General features: G+C 51.0%; 1 protein-coding gene across 1 annotated transcript in view; it reads right to left on the reverse strand.

Moving 5' to 3' along the window:
• Window positions 1-10,187, reverse strand: part of PRKCB (protein kinase C beta) — a 54,156-nt gene extending 43,969 nt beyond the window's left edge. Inside the window, exon 1 of the mRNA XM_066640403.1 lies at window positions 10,064-10,187. Within this exon, the coding sequence (XP_066496500.1) occupies window positions 10,064-10,120 (57 nt within the window). The 5' untranslated portion in view covers window positions 10,121-10,187. The remainder of the gene's footprint in view (window positions 1-10,063) is intronic.
• Window positions 10,188-13,215: the final 3,028 nt, after the last annotated feature.

Raw genomic sequence — 13,215 nt, forward strand, 5'->3', positions numbered from 1 at the left:
CTGGGGGAAGGCCGACAGGAGCCGAGGGGCATCCGGTTCGGGACTCCTCATCCCTATGGGATGAGGATGGGGAGGTTAGAGAACAACAAGACAAAGGCAGGGTAGGAGAAGAAATTGGGAAAGGTAGGGAGATGGGATGTGATAGACAGTTTGGCACAATGAGAGGATGCGGGGACAAAGGAGCGAATAAGCAGCCCATCCTGGGGCATTCCGTGTATAATTCCTTTTATGCGAATGCCCGAAGTCTACGAGCAAAGGTGGGAGAACTAGAATGTCTGGTGACAAGGGAAAATATTGACATAGTGGGCATAACGGAAACCTGGTGGAATGCGGAGAATCAGTGGGATACCGCAATCCCGGGCTATAAACTCTACAGGAGGGACAGGCAGGGGCGTGTTGGAGGTGGGGTGGCCCTTTATGTTAAGGAAGGGATAGAATCCAGCAAAGTAGAGATTGAAGGTGGGTCCGACTCCACCGTAGAATCTCTGTGGGTTAAATTACCAGGCTTGAGCAGCGATGTAATACTGGGGGTGTGCTATCGCCCTCCAGACCAGAAATCTGATGGGGACCTTGAAATGAGGAAACAGATCAGGGAGGTGACAAGGAAGGACAGGGTTGTAATCATGGGGGACTTCAATTATCCTCATATTGACTGGGTCAATTTGTGTTCTGGTCACGATAAGGAAACCGGATTTCTTGACGTGCTAAATGACTGTGGCTTAGATCAGCTAGTCACGGAGCCCACCAGAGGACAGGTGACTCTGGATTTAATTTTGTGCGGTACGCAGGACCTGGTTAGAGATGTAAACGTTACTGAGCCATTGGGGAACAGTGATCATGCTGCGATCCGTTTTGACGTGCACGTTGGGGGAGGAATACCAGGCAAATCTCTAACAAAAACCCTTGACTTCCGACGGGCGGACTTCCCTCAAATGAGGAGGCTGGTTAGAAGGAGGCTGAAAGGGAGGGTAAAAAGAGTCCAGTCTCTCCAGAGTGCATGGAGGCTGCTTAAAACAACAGTAATAGAGGCCCAGCAGAGGTGTATACCGCAAAGAAAGAAGGGTTCCACTAAATCCAGGAGAGTGCCTGCATGGCTAACCAGCCAAGTTAGAGAGGCTGTGAAGGGCAAGGAAGCTTCCTTCCGTAAATGGAAGTCTTGCCCTAATGAAGAGAATAAAAAGGAACATAAACTGTGGCAAAAGAAATGTAAGAAGGTGATAGGGGAGGCCAAGCGAGACTATGAGGAACGCATGGCCAGCAACATTAAGGGGAATAATAAAAGCTTCTTCAAATATGTTAGAAGCAGGAAACCCGCCAGAGAAGCAGTTGGCCCTCTGGATGGTGAGGGAGGGAAAGGGGAGATAAAAGGAGACTTAGAGATGGCAGAGAAATTAAATGAGTTCTTTGCATCTGTCTTCACGGCAGAAGACCTCGGGCAGATACCGCTGCCCGAACGGCCCCTTCTAACCGAGGAGTTAAGTCAGATAGAGGTTAAAAGAGAAGATGTTTCAGACCTCATTGATAAATTAAAGATCAATAAGTCACCAGGCCCTGATGGCATACACCCAAGGGTTATTAAGGAATTGAAGAATGAAGTTGCAGATCTCTTGACTAAGGTATGCAACTTGTCCCTCAAAACGGCCACAGTGCCAGAAGATTGGAGGATAGCAAATGTCACGCCTATTTTTAAAAAGGGAAAGAGGGAGGACCCGGGAAACTATAGGCCGGTCAGCCTAACATCTATACCGGGTAAGATGGTGGAATGCCTCATCAAAGATAGGATCTCAAAACACATAGACGAACAGGCCTTGCTGAGGGAGAGTCAGCATGGCTTCTGTAAGGGTAAGTCTTGCCTCACAAACCTTATAGAATTCTTTGAAAAGGTCAACAGGCATGTGGATGTGGGAGAACCCGTGGACATTATATATCTGGACTTTCAGAAGGCGTTTGACACGGTCCCTCACCAAAGGTTACTGAAAAAACTCCACAGTCAGGGAATTAGAGGACAGGTCCTCTCCTGGATTGAGAACTGGTTGGAGGCCAGGAAGCAGGGAGTGGGTGTCAATGGGCAATTTTCACAATGGAGAGAGGTGAAAAGCGGTGTGCCCCAAGGATCTGTCCTGGGACCGGTGCTTTTCAACCTCTTCATAAATGACCTGGAGACAGGGTTGAGCAGTGAAGTGGCTAAGTTTGCAGATGACACCAAACTTTTCCGAGTGGTAAAGACCAGAAGTGATTGTGAGGAGCTCCAGAAGGATCTCTCCAGACTGGCAGAATGGGCAGCAAAATGGCAGATGTGCTTCAATGTCAGTAAGTGTAAAGTCATGCACATTGGGGCAAAAAATCAAAACTTCACATATAGGCTGATGGGTTCTGAGCTGTCTGTGACAGATCAGGAGAGAGATCTTGGGGTGGTGGTGGACAGGTCGATGAAAGTGTCGACCCAATGTGCGGCAGCAGTGAAGAAGGCCAATTCTATGCTTGGGATCATTAGGAAGGGTATTGAGAACAAAACGGTTAGTATTATAATGCTGTTGTACAAATCTATGGTAAGGCCACACCTGGAGTATTGTGTCCAGTTCTGGTCGCCGCATCTCAAAAAAGACATAGTGGAAATGGAAAAGGTGCAAAAGAGAGCGACTAAGATGATTACGGGGCTGGGGCACCTTCCTTATGAGGAAAGGCTACGGCGTTTGGGCCTCTTCAGCCTAGAAAAGAGACGCTTGAGGGGGAACATGATTGAGACATACAAAATTATGCAGGGGATGGACAGAGTGGATAGGGAGATGCTCTTTACACTCTCACATAATACCAGAACCAGGGGACATCCACTAAAATTGAGTGTTGGGCGGGTTAGGACAGACAAAAGAAAATATTTCTTTACTCAGCGCGTGGTCGGTCTGTGGAACTCCTTGCCACAGGATGTGGTGCTGGCGTCTAGCCTAGACGCCTTTAAAAGGGGATTGGACGAGTTTCTGGAGGAAAAATCCATTATGGGGTACAAGCCATGATGTGTATGCGCAACCTCCTGATTTTAGGAATGGGTTAAGTCAGAATGCCAGATGTAGGGGAGAGCACCAGGATGAGGTCTCTTGTTATCTGGTGTGCTCCCTGGGGCATTTGGTGGGCCGCTGTGAGATACAGGAAGCTGGACTAGATGGGCCTATGGCCTGATCCAGTGGGGCTGTTCTTATGTTCTTATGTTCTTATGAGGGTTTCCTGCTACAGGCAGGGGGTTGGACTAGATGATCTTGTGGGCACTTCCAACTCTATGACTCTATGAGGCAAGCACAGTGGCCAAGAACAAGGACAGGAGCCCTACTCGGGTGCTGGGAGGGAAGGAGAAGAAAGGGTGAAGGATCCTTTTGGCGAAACTTAGTGGGCCAGCAGGCTGTTGAAGAGGGGAGTCCTAGTAAGGGACCAGTGAAGGCAAGTCTGAGCTGGGCCACAGAGAGGGCCAGTGGACCCCTGAAGACCAGACAAATGAAGGGGAAGGAGAAAATCTTCATGCCTCATTTGTGGGCATCACAGAGAATCTGGCTGGCTGCATCAGCTGGACAAGAGTGGAGAGAGTTGCCCTGCCCAGCTGGCAACCACAGCCTGGTAATTCAGCCGTGCCTCAAGAGAAGCAGGCGTTTCTCCTGGGCAGAATCATCCACTTCCCCTCAAATTTTGAAGCTGTTGTGGTAACCTGCAGATTTATTATAATAAACGCATGTAGCAAAGCTTCCTGTCAGTATAATTCCCTGTCGTTAATCAAATCAAGCCGAAAGAGGCGCCTTGAAAAAGCAGCCGCGACTCCCTGCCAATTATGAAGATATATGGCTTCAATTTACAGCGGGATTGCTTCTGAAACAAACACGGTGCCCTGCCGCCCACCTGCCCGCTCAGGGTGTTAAAAATCGACACATTCCCTGAAAACAGATTCTCCCCAAACGCACAGAGATGCTGCCTTCGGAGGAGCCCCACGATGAACCCAGGCTTCCCCCTGAGCCATGCAGGGCTGCAGACCAAAAGGAGCCCAGGGGGAGGACATCCTCCAGGGCTCCAGGCTGGCTTCACCCAATCAGACAGCCCACTTGTTTTTCTGGGGCCTGGCAGAGCTACTGCGGCTTCTCAGTCTTGGGCCCTAGCTGGCCAACTGCCACCCTCAAGTGTCTGAGGACTACAAAGCCCCAGTATCACTGCCCCACTTGCCTGGGCCAAGACTGGAAGGCCAGCAATTGGGTGCAACCGGGAATGGGCCTCTTGGCTGCAGTTGCCATATTGTCCCCCCAGAACCCCCCTGGGAATGATTTTTCACCACAAGGCCGGAACACCCACCATTGTGTGAACAGGCAGCAGCGGCAAAGAAATATAAGACTGGCCAAGCAGTTTTGTCCTCTCCCCAAGACCATCTTGACTTCTTAACCTGTCACAGGATATCAAACAGTTTCGCTTAAGGGATTCTCCCTTCTCTGCCACTGTTAACTGACGTGCGCACAAAAGAAAAAGAACTGAACATTTGTGGCCTCCACATGAAGTTGTTACCTGCTGTACCAAATGAATCTTCCTTTGCCCTCATCCTATCCCCCACCAGTGGCATATGGCAGTGGTTTTCAAACTGGGGCATCGCGACCCCCCAGCCTGGCCTCGACCCTCTTAAGGGGCGGGAACAGCGAGGAGGCGGGGAGGAGGTAGCGACGCGATCCCCAGGATCGTGTTGCTAATGGGGCTCAGGGACTGGGATGCACTCACTAGTCCATGCAGCAGCAGTCCTGGGGGGCTCAGCAGAAGTGAAAGTGAAGCGATCGCGCTCCACTTCCGGTTTTATGGAGGTGGAATGCGATCGCTCCACTTTCACTTTCTGCAGGCTTGGGAGCTTGCACAGGGCTCCCCGCACCCCAGGACGGCTGCTGCAGGGATTTTTTTGTTGTCCTACAGCAGCATTTCCCAAACTGTGGGGTGTGACCCACTGGTGGGTTACGGCCTGATTTTTTGTGGGCCGTGGGCCCCGCTGCAACCAGGAAGCTACTGAGCAATAAGACATGCGACCCAGAAGTTGCTTCCAGGTCACACTGGCATGGGACCCATTTCCCTGGCTGTGTTGCGACCCGGACCGCCTTGCAGCTTCCCAGTCCAAAAACGGTGTCATGACTCAGTGGTGGGGTGCAGCGCACAGTTTTGAGAAACATGGCACGATGCAGCGGATGACCTGGGTTGCACACTGGCACAACCTGGAAATGACTTCTGGGTCGCACGCCAGATTGTCCTGCAGATTCCTAGTTGTGGTGGGCTGGGCATCCACGGCAGACAACAAGAAGGAAAGGAGTTTTGAGAACTGCTGTCTAGAGTCTTAGTGGTGGGTGGCAATCAAGATGACACGTCCAAACCACACCAGTCTTTTCCAGCCATACTCAGAGATACTGTTAGGGGCCGAGTCTGGGACCTTCTGCACACAAAAGGGAGGGGGGGCTCAACCTCTGACCTGAAAGGTGCCCTGCATTCTTGACATCTGAAAAGGTTTGCCTGTGGACTTAATAGAGGTCCACCATCTTGGCACAAATCCTCATTCTGAGCATGCCTCCTGACAGTGGCATAACTAAGGGGAACAGGGGGTCCACTGCCCCAGGTGCCATGACTGTCATGGGGAGTGTCATGGGGAGTCATGGGGAGTGTCATGACTGTCATGGGGAGTGACTGCCCCAGGGGAGTGTCAAGGGGGTGCCTTTTGGTGGCCTTCTGAAGCTCGGAGGGGTGCATGCGGGGTATGGAGGGTGTTAAAAATGTATGGGTCCCAGATGTCCTAGCTAGGCCACTGCCTCCCAGTGAGAAGGGGGCACACCTGGACCAATGACCCCGGCAGAGTATCAAACTGCCTCTTGCTTTATATAGTACCGAGAGAGGTTCACTGGTTCACTGGAAGGAAGCAGCAGCAGAACTAAATAGGCAGAGATAGCCACTTAGGTAGCCTCCTCTGTCCTTTGGAACCCCAGGAGACCAGAAATGTCTTCCTTGCAGCACACTAAAGAATTTAGCTCTGAGGAGTGCTGCAGATCATCACTTGCCCCCATTTGGGACAGAGAATCAAGTTCGAGTGACAAGTTTGTGCTGAATCCAGCAGAAGCAGCCTGGGCAGAGTGGCCCAATGGACATTAATTCCTCTGTCCCAGAGCAGTGCTTCAGGTGCTTAAAAAAAAAAATTAAAGAGTGCTGAATCCAGGTTAAACCACTTTTAGCCAGATAAACAGGCCAGGTGGATGTTTTCCAAAGCAGAAATTGTGCTTGGCTCAGTGCTGGTCTATTTGTAATTCAAGGAGCAAATGTGGGGGAGGGGAAGCGAAGCATGCCCCTCAATGCAAACCAAACATGCTCCAGTCCCTGAAGGGAAGTCATGTCATTTTAAGAAGAGGCATCGTATTTTAAAAAGGACATGGACATCTGGGCCAAACCCCAGATCAGTGCAGGCAGTTGCTACAGCATCCCTGACAGGTGGCTTCTGCTGGAAAATCTCCAACAAGGGAGAACCCACAACTGTTCAAGGCAGGTTGATTCATTGCCAGTCAGCTCTTGCAGTTATGAAATTCTTCCTCCCTGCCTAGCCTAAATCTAATTCCCGGTAGTTTCATCCCATTGGAACTGGTCCTGCCCTTGGGAACTACAGAAAGAAGAGATGGACAAATAATTCATGATCTGGACTTCTTGCCTCTATTTTTGCAGCCCAGTATTGCATTAGCTTTTTCCGCAGCAGCATCACACAGCTGGCTCATGTTCAGCTTGTGGCCCACCCGGTTGCAATCCTATACACACTTCTTGGTAAGTGCACATAGGATGGGGCTCAATGGGACTTACTTCTGAGTAGACCTGTCTAAGATGGCACTGTAAGTCACCTAAAACAGAGGTGTCAAACATAAGGCCGAGGGACCAGATGCGGCCCATGGAAGCTTTCTATCTGGCCCTCGGGCTCTCAGCGGCTGAGCAGTGCTGGGGTGTTACTGCTGAAAAGGCAGACACATGGAAATTGGGCTTTCCCTTAACTTGGAACATGATCAAAATTTGTGTATTTTCTCTTCCGTCATTTGCAGATAATGAGTTTCTAAGTGAGCGCAAGTGCCTATTTTTGGTTACGACCTGTTTAATGACATCACTTCCTACTTAATGACATTCACTTCCGGCCCTCAGCAAGCATCATGAATGCTCTTCAGCCCACTGCATGAAATGAGTTTCACCCCTGACCTAGAACACACGTCCTTTGCACCCTTTTTCCTATCTTAGAACTGCCACATCAGTTCTAGGTGTGACCCACTTCACACAAACACTGCCATACAAGCTCATCAGTGGATTTCCATGTGCCCAGGCAACCTGTCAACACGTGTTTCCACCCTGTCCTTAGCAAATCCTAGGAAAAGACCTTTGAATGAGACAGAGCTTCAAACCAAAGCTGAGGCAACACCCTAAGAAAGCAGGGGTGCATTGTCCAGGCCCCCAAACTGCTATGTCTTTCCTGCCCAACAGAGGTAGCTAGAGTCAAACTGGATAGGATATGAAGGACTCCAGTGAATAAGATCTCTCAATGGTTGGTTGGCAACCTTCAGTCTCGAAAGACTATGGTATAAGCCTACAGCACCCGGTATTCCCAGGCGGTCTCCCATCCAAGTACTAACCAGGCCTGACCCTGCTTAGCTTCCGAGACCAGACAAGATTGGGCATGTGCAGGGTAACAGTTGCTGCTGTTATGATCTCTCAATATGCTTCTTCTTTATGTTAAGAGCAGTTATAGCTCAGGGTGGGAGAGCAGAGTGCTGGGGGGAGACTTCCCTTCATCATTCTCCTGACCAGAATTGACCCCTAAGGCAGAATTACCCACTACAGGGGAAAAAATAACTTACAGATATCTTATTTTCCATGAAGACTTCAGCACAACCCCTTGGTCCAGTGGTTCCCAAACTTAGCTTGTTCATGGCGCCCTTTTTTCACAATGGCCTCTTCTTCCCAGCGTCCTGGGTGCCGGCATCTTGGATCATGCGAGGGAAGGGGGGGGTTCCTTCTAGGCAACCTTTTGTCCGGTTTTCCAACAAAAAACAGAAGTACTGTTTAAGGGTGCTCCGGAGGGCTTAGAAGGCTTTCAGAGCACCTACGGAGCATGATCCAAGATGGGAGCACCCAGGACAGCCAGGAAGAAGAGACTGCCCTGGACATCTTGAGGCATCCCTGGTGCAGTGGTGTCACTAGGAGGTTGAACTGCACCTGCCAACATTCCCTCTTCTAGATGACGGTTAAAGGTAGCAGGCACTCTCCTCCACTGTGTCTGGTCACCCTGTCTGGTGTGGGAGAAGTTCTGTCATGGGGGTGACGCAATGAGTTCTTGCACTGGGTGACACAAACCCTAGTGCCACCTCTGACTGGCAGCACTTGGGAAAAAAGCTGGCAGACCTTTTCCCGTTTGGTCCTTGGCTTGACTTCACAAACCACTTCCAAGGAAAGCACTGAATGTATTAGGAAGCTCCCTGGAGCGCAAAGCTAAAATCAATTGCATGTCGAGATAAAACCAGTCCCTGGAGATAAAGCTCCAGTCGCTGCAAATTTGCTGGCTCTCTCTCTCCCCCACCCACCTGCACCGCATGGCTTAGGTGATTGAATCTGGCCCCTTCAGGGTGAGCATCTCACAGCAGATGGACAGACGGTGCCCAGGGCCAGTCTGCGCACCGTTCCCCATCAGGGCAGGGGCACATCTCTTGCCAACCAGCTGCTTGAAACGAGAGGCAGCAACCTCATGGTGTGCAAAACGAGGCACTTGAGGACTCCTCCAGGCGCAAATGTTTCCTCCTGCAGTCTTTGAGCAGCGAGGGAAAGTGCACTGTCATGCAGGACACAAGCCAGGCTGTTCCACACGGCTGCAGCGCAAGAGAGACGTGCCTGGGAAGCAAAGTGCTTTGGTGCTGTTGAAGAGGCCTGGCGTGCCGCTGGGCAGGTGGCACGGCCTGAGCAAGAAGGAACAGGGGCTGGACAGCTGGAGTTGGTTCTCCTGGATGGCCAGGTGAGCAGACCCAGGGGACTGAGGACACACAACACCACCCCCTTGCTGAAGGTCAGGAGGTCTGCACCCGACCGCTGCCTAGACCAGGGGTCGGCAACCTTTTCAGGCAAAGGGGCGCCATCGTCACCAAACTGCCGAGTTTCAAGCTCCCAGAAGCGGCTGCAAGGAGCTCGGCTCTCACCCAATTTGCTGTGCTCTGGAACCACCTGCTCAGGCTCGCCTCTGTCTGGTGCCCTGTCTGGTGCATAGCAAATGAGGCAGGAGGCTTGGCGCATTTGCAGCACTCTGTGAGTAGGCTGTGCTGGCGGGAAGGCCTGTGCTGTGCTGTCCCGTCAGTGCTGAATCCAGGCACACTGCCCAGCAGAGCAGGTAAGCTCCTGCTGAGTCGCGCAAGGGTGGGCGTCAGCAGAACAGGGGATGGCAGAATGGGGATGGGTGAGGCCTGGGAGGGGGGCAGGATTGGCAGTGCTGGCCCCTGCCACATCCTATTCCCCCTCCCGAGCCTGAAAGCCTTACATGGGGCTTCCTGGACTTGCGCCAGGGATTTCGCTGGCAGAGATGTGAGTAGCCCCATTGGGGAAAACTGGGGCTTGACACAGGGTAAGGGAACATGTCCCCTTACCCCAAGGAGACCTCCAGCCTGCTCAATCTTAGCCCACCTCTCTCCTCTCCTCCACTCTTCTTTTTCCAATCAGAAAATGGGAGGAGCAGGAACACAGGGGAAGGTGGAGGCTGCTGCCTGGGGCGAGTGCCTCAGTTGGCCTCATGGATGGGCCGGCCCAGAGATTACATGACGATGACAAACTTCTGGATACAAAACGGCCTCCTCTCACAGATCCAGTCCCCAACCTTCAGCACCTTTGGCTTCCTCACTCTGTAGGGAAGAAGAAGCTGAAACCTGGACTCTGTTGTGGACACGTCCGCCACAGCATGCATTTTAGTTGTAAGCTGCTTTGGGGTCCAACTTGGGAAGAAAAGCCTGGTAGAAACGCACTTAATTCAGCCAGCAAACACTTCCAGAGCAAAAAGGAAACCCGCCCCGGATACCTTTCCAAAGCTGCCTTTGCCCAGCACCATCAGGAAGTTGAAGTCGGACAACTTCATCCGGTCGCGGGTCCCGTTGTTGTCGAATTTGGAGATGGCATTGGGGAACTTTTCCTCCACCGCTTTGGATCCGGGGCCGATCTTGGCTCGCTGAAAGGGGGGGGGGTGAGTGAAGAAATGAAAAGGGCAGAAAAGTGAACGAAAAGGGTGTTTGGAACATCAAAAGAGCAGCTCATGTTTCTGCTCAGGCAGGAGACAACCTCAAGACAGGCCCTTTGAGCAGGCAACAGCGACCCGGAACAACCTGCGAGGCTGTGCCAGTGTCATTTTTCTAAGTACTATCTCTGGAGAAAGCACAATAAATCATCCTTTCCCAAACACGACTTTTGCTGTTCTGCAGAAGAAGGACTGGGGAATATTCTCCTGGACAGAAGGAAGGGGGCGCCTTCCATGAGGAATTAGGAAGCAAGGAAAGAGCAGGCTGCTCACTCCTTCCTTGCTGCTATGTTTTCATAAGAACGTAAAAAGAGCCCTGCTGGATTGGCCAAAGGTCCACCTAGTCCAGCTTCCTGCATCTCACAGTGGCCCACCAGATGCCTCAGGGAGCTACAAGACCTCCATCCTATTGCCTCTCTGGCATTCTAAGGTAACCCGTTTCTAAAACCAGGAGGGTGCACATACGCACCATGGCTTGCAACCTGTGATGGACTCCTCCCTCAAACTCAATCCCCTTTCAAAGGCATCTAGGCCAGATGCCGTCACCACATCATGTGGCAAGGGGTTCCACAAACTACCTGCTGAGTAAAGAAATATTTTCTGTCGCCTGTTCTAACTCTCCCGACATTCAATTTTAGTGGCTGTCCCCTGGTTCTGGTGTTGTGCGAGAGGGGAAAAAACATTCCTCTATCCATCCCCTGCATAATCTTGTACATCTCAAACAACACAGTCCTGGAACATGCTGGAATCCCTAGCTTGTATGCACTGCTGAAACAGAGATACCTGCGTTGGCTCGGTCATGTTGTGAGAATGGATGATGGCCGGATCCCAAAGGATCTCCTCTATGGAGAACTCGTGCAAGGAAAGCACCCTACAGGTAGACCACAGCTGCGATACAAGGACATCTGCAAGAGGGATCTGAAGGCCTCAGGAGTGGACCTCCACAGGTGGGAAACCCTGGCCTCTGAGCAGCCCGCTTGGAGGCAGGCTGTGCAACATGGCCTTTCCCAGTTTGAAGAGACACTTGGCCAACAGTCTGAGGCAAAGAGGCAAAGAAGGAAGGCCCATAGCCAGGGAGACAGACTGCACTTGCTCCCTGTGTGGAAGGGACTGTCACTCCCGAATCGGCCTTTTCAGCCACACTAGACGCTGTTCCAGAACCACCTTTCGGAGCGCGATACCAGAGTCTTTGCAGACTGAAGGTTGCCAACAACCATGTTTCCCCCTCGGGTGCCTCTTTTCCAGACGAAAGAGCCACAAACACTGCAGCCTTTCCTCAAAAGGGAGGTGCCCAGGACCCATTTTTGGTCACTCTCTTCTGCACCTTTTCTAGCAGAGGGGGACTGAGCCCAGCAAAAGGGAGCAAAAGGGAGGGCAATCTGAAGGCCAAACCAGGTGTATCAACAGTGATGTATAACCCTCTGTTTCTTTAAATGCTTTACAAGCACCAGTCGGTGGAAGAATCCAGACCCAGATGGCCGGCGGCACCTTCCCCCTTGTATCACTTCCTCCATGAAAATTGCTCTCCTCCACGCTGCTGTTTGCTCAGTAGATAAAACATATGTCTGTCTGTCTGTACGTCTTATTTACCTGCAAGAGCAAATACCTTCTCTAGCGGGTGGCAGAAGTTTTTAACTGGGAAAATGATTCCAGGGGGTGGGGGGGAGGTGAGCCCCCAATCTCCTGTGAAGGGCTGTGAAGGGCAAGGAAGCTTCCTTCTGTAAATGGAAGTCTTGCCCTAATGAGGAGAATAAAAAGGAACATAAACTGTGGCAAAAGAAATGTAAGAAGGTGATATGGGAGGCCAAGCGAGACTATGAGGAACGCATGGCCAGCAACATTAAGGGGAATAATAAAAGCTTCTTCAAATATGTTAGAAGCAGGAAACCCGCCAGAGAAGCGGTTGGCCCTCTGGATGGTGAGGGAGGGAAAGGGGAGATAAAAGGAGTCTTGGAGATGGCAGAGAAATTAAATGAGTTCTTTGCATCTGTCTTCACGGCAGAAGACCTCGGGCAGATACTGCTGCCCGAACGGCCCCTCCTAACCGAGGAGTTAAGTCAGATAGAGGTTAAAAGAGAAGATGTTTCAGACCTCATTGATAAATTAAAGATCAATAAGTCACCGGGCCCTGATGGCATCCACCCAAGAGTTATTAAGGAATTGAAGAATGAAGTTGCAGATCTCTTGACTAAGGTATGCAACTTGTCCCTCAAAACGGCCATGGTGCCAGAAGCTTGGAGGATAGCAAATGTCATGACTATTTTTAAAAAGGGAAAGAGGGGGGACCCGGGAAATTATAGGCCGGTCAGCCTAACATCCATACCGGGTAAGATGGTGGAATGCCTCATCAAAGATAGGATCTCAAAACACATAGACGAACAGGACTTGCTGAGGGAGAGTCAGCATGGCTTCTGTAAGGGTAAGTCTTGCCTCATGAACCTTATAGAATTCTTTGAAAAGGTCAACAGGCATGTGGATGCGGGAGAACCCGTGAACATTATATCTGTGGACTTTCAGAAGGCGTTTGACACGGTCCCTCACCAAAGGCTACTGAAAAAACTCCACAATCAGGGAATTAGAGGACAGGTCCTCTCGTGGATTGAGAACTGGTTGGAGGCCAGGAAGCAGAGAGTGGGTGTCAATGGGCAATTTTCACAATGGAGAGAGGTGAAAAGCGGTGTGCCCCAAGGATCTGTCCTGGGACCGGTGCTTTTCAACCTCTTCATAAATGACCTGGAGACAGGGTTGAGCAGTGAAGTGGCTAAGTTTGCAGACAACACCAAACTTTTCCGAGTGGTAAAGACCAGAAGTGATTGTGAGGAGCTCCAGAAGGATCTCTCCAGACTGGCAGAATGGGCAGCAAAATGGCAGATGCGCTTCAATGTCAGTAAGTGTAAAGTCATGCACATTGGGGCAAAAAATCAAAACTTTAGATATAG

Source organism: Tiliqua scincoides, chromosome 13 (assembly GCF_035046505.1).
Source record: "Tiliqua scincoides isolate rTilSci1 chromosome 13, rTilSci1.hap2, whole genome shotgun sequence".
NCBI classification, from domain to species: Eukaryota; Metazoa; Chordata; class Lepidosauria; order Squamata; family Scincidae; genus Tiliqua; species Tiliqua scincoides.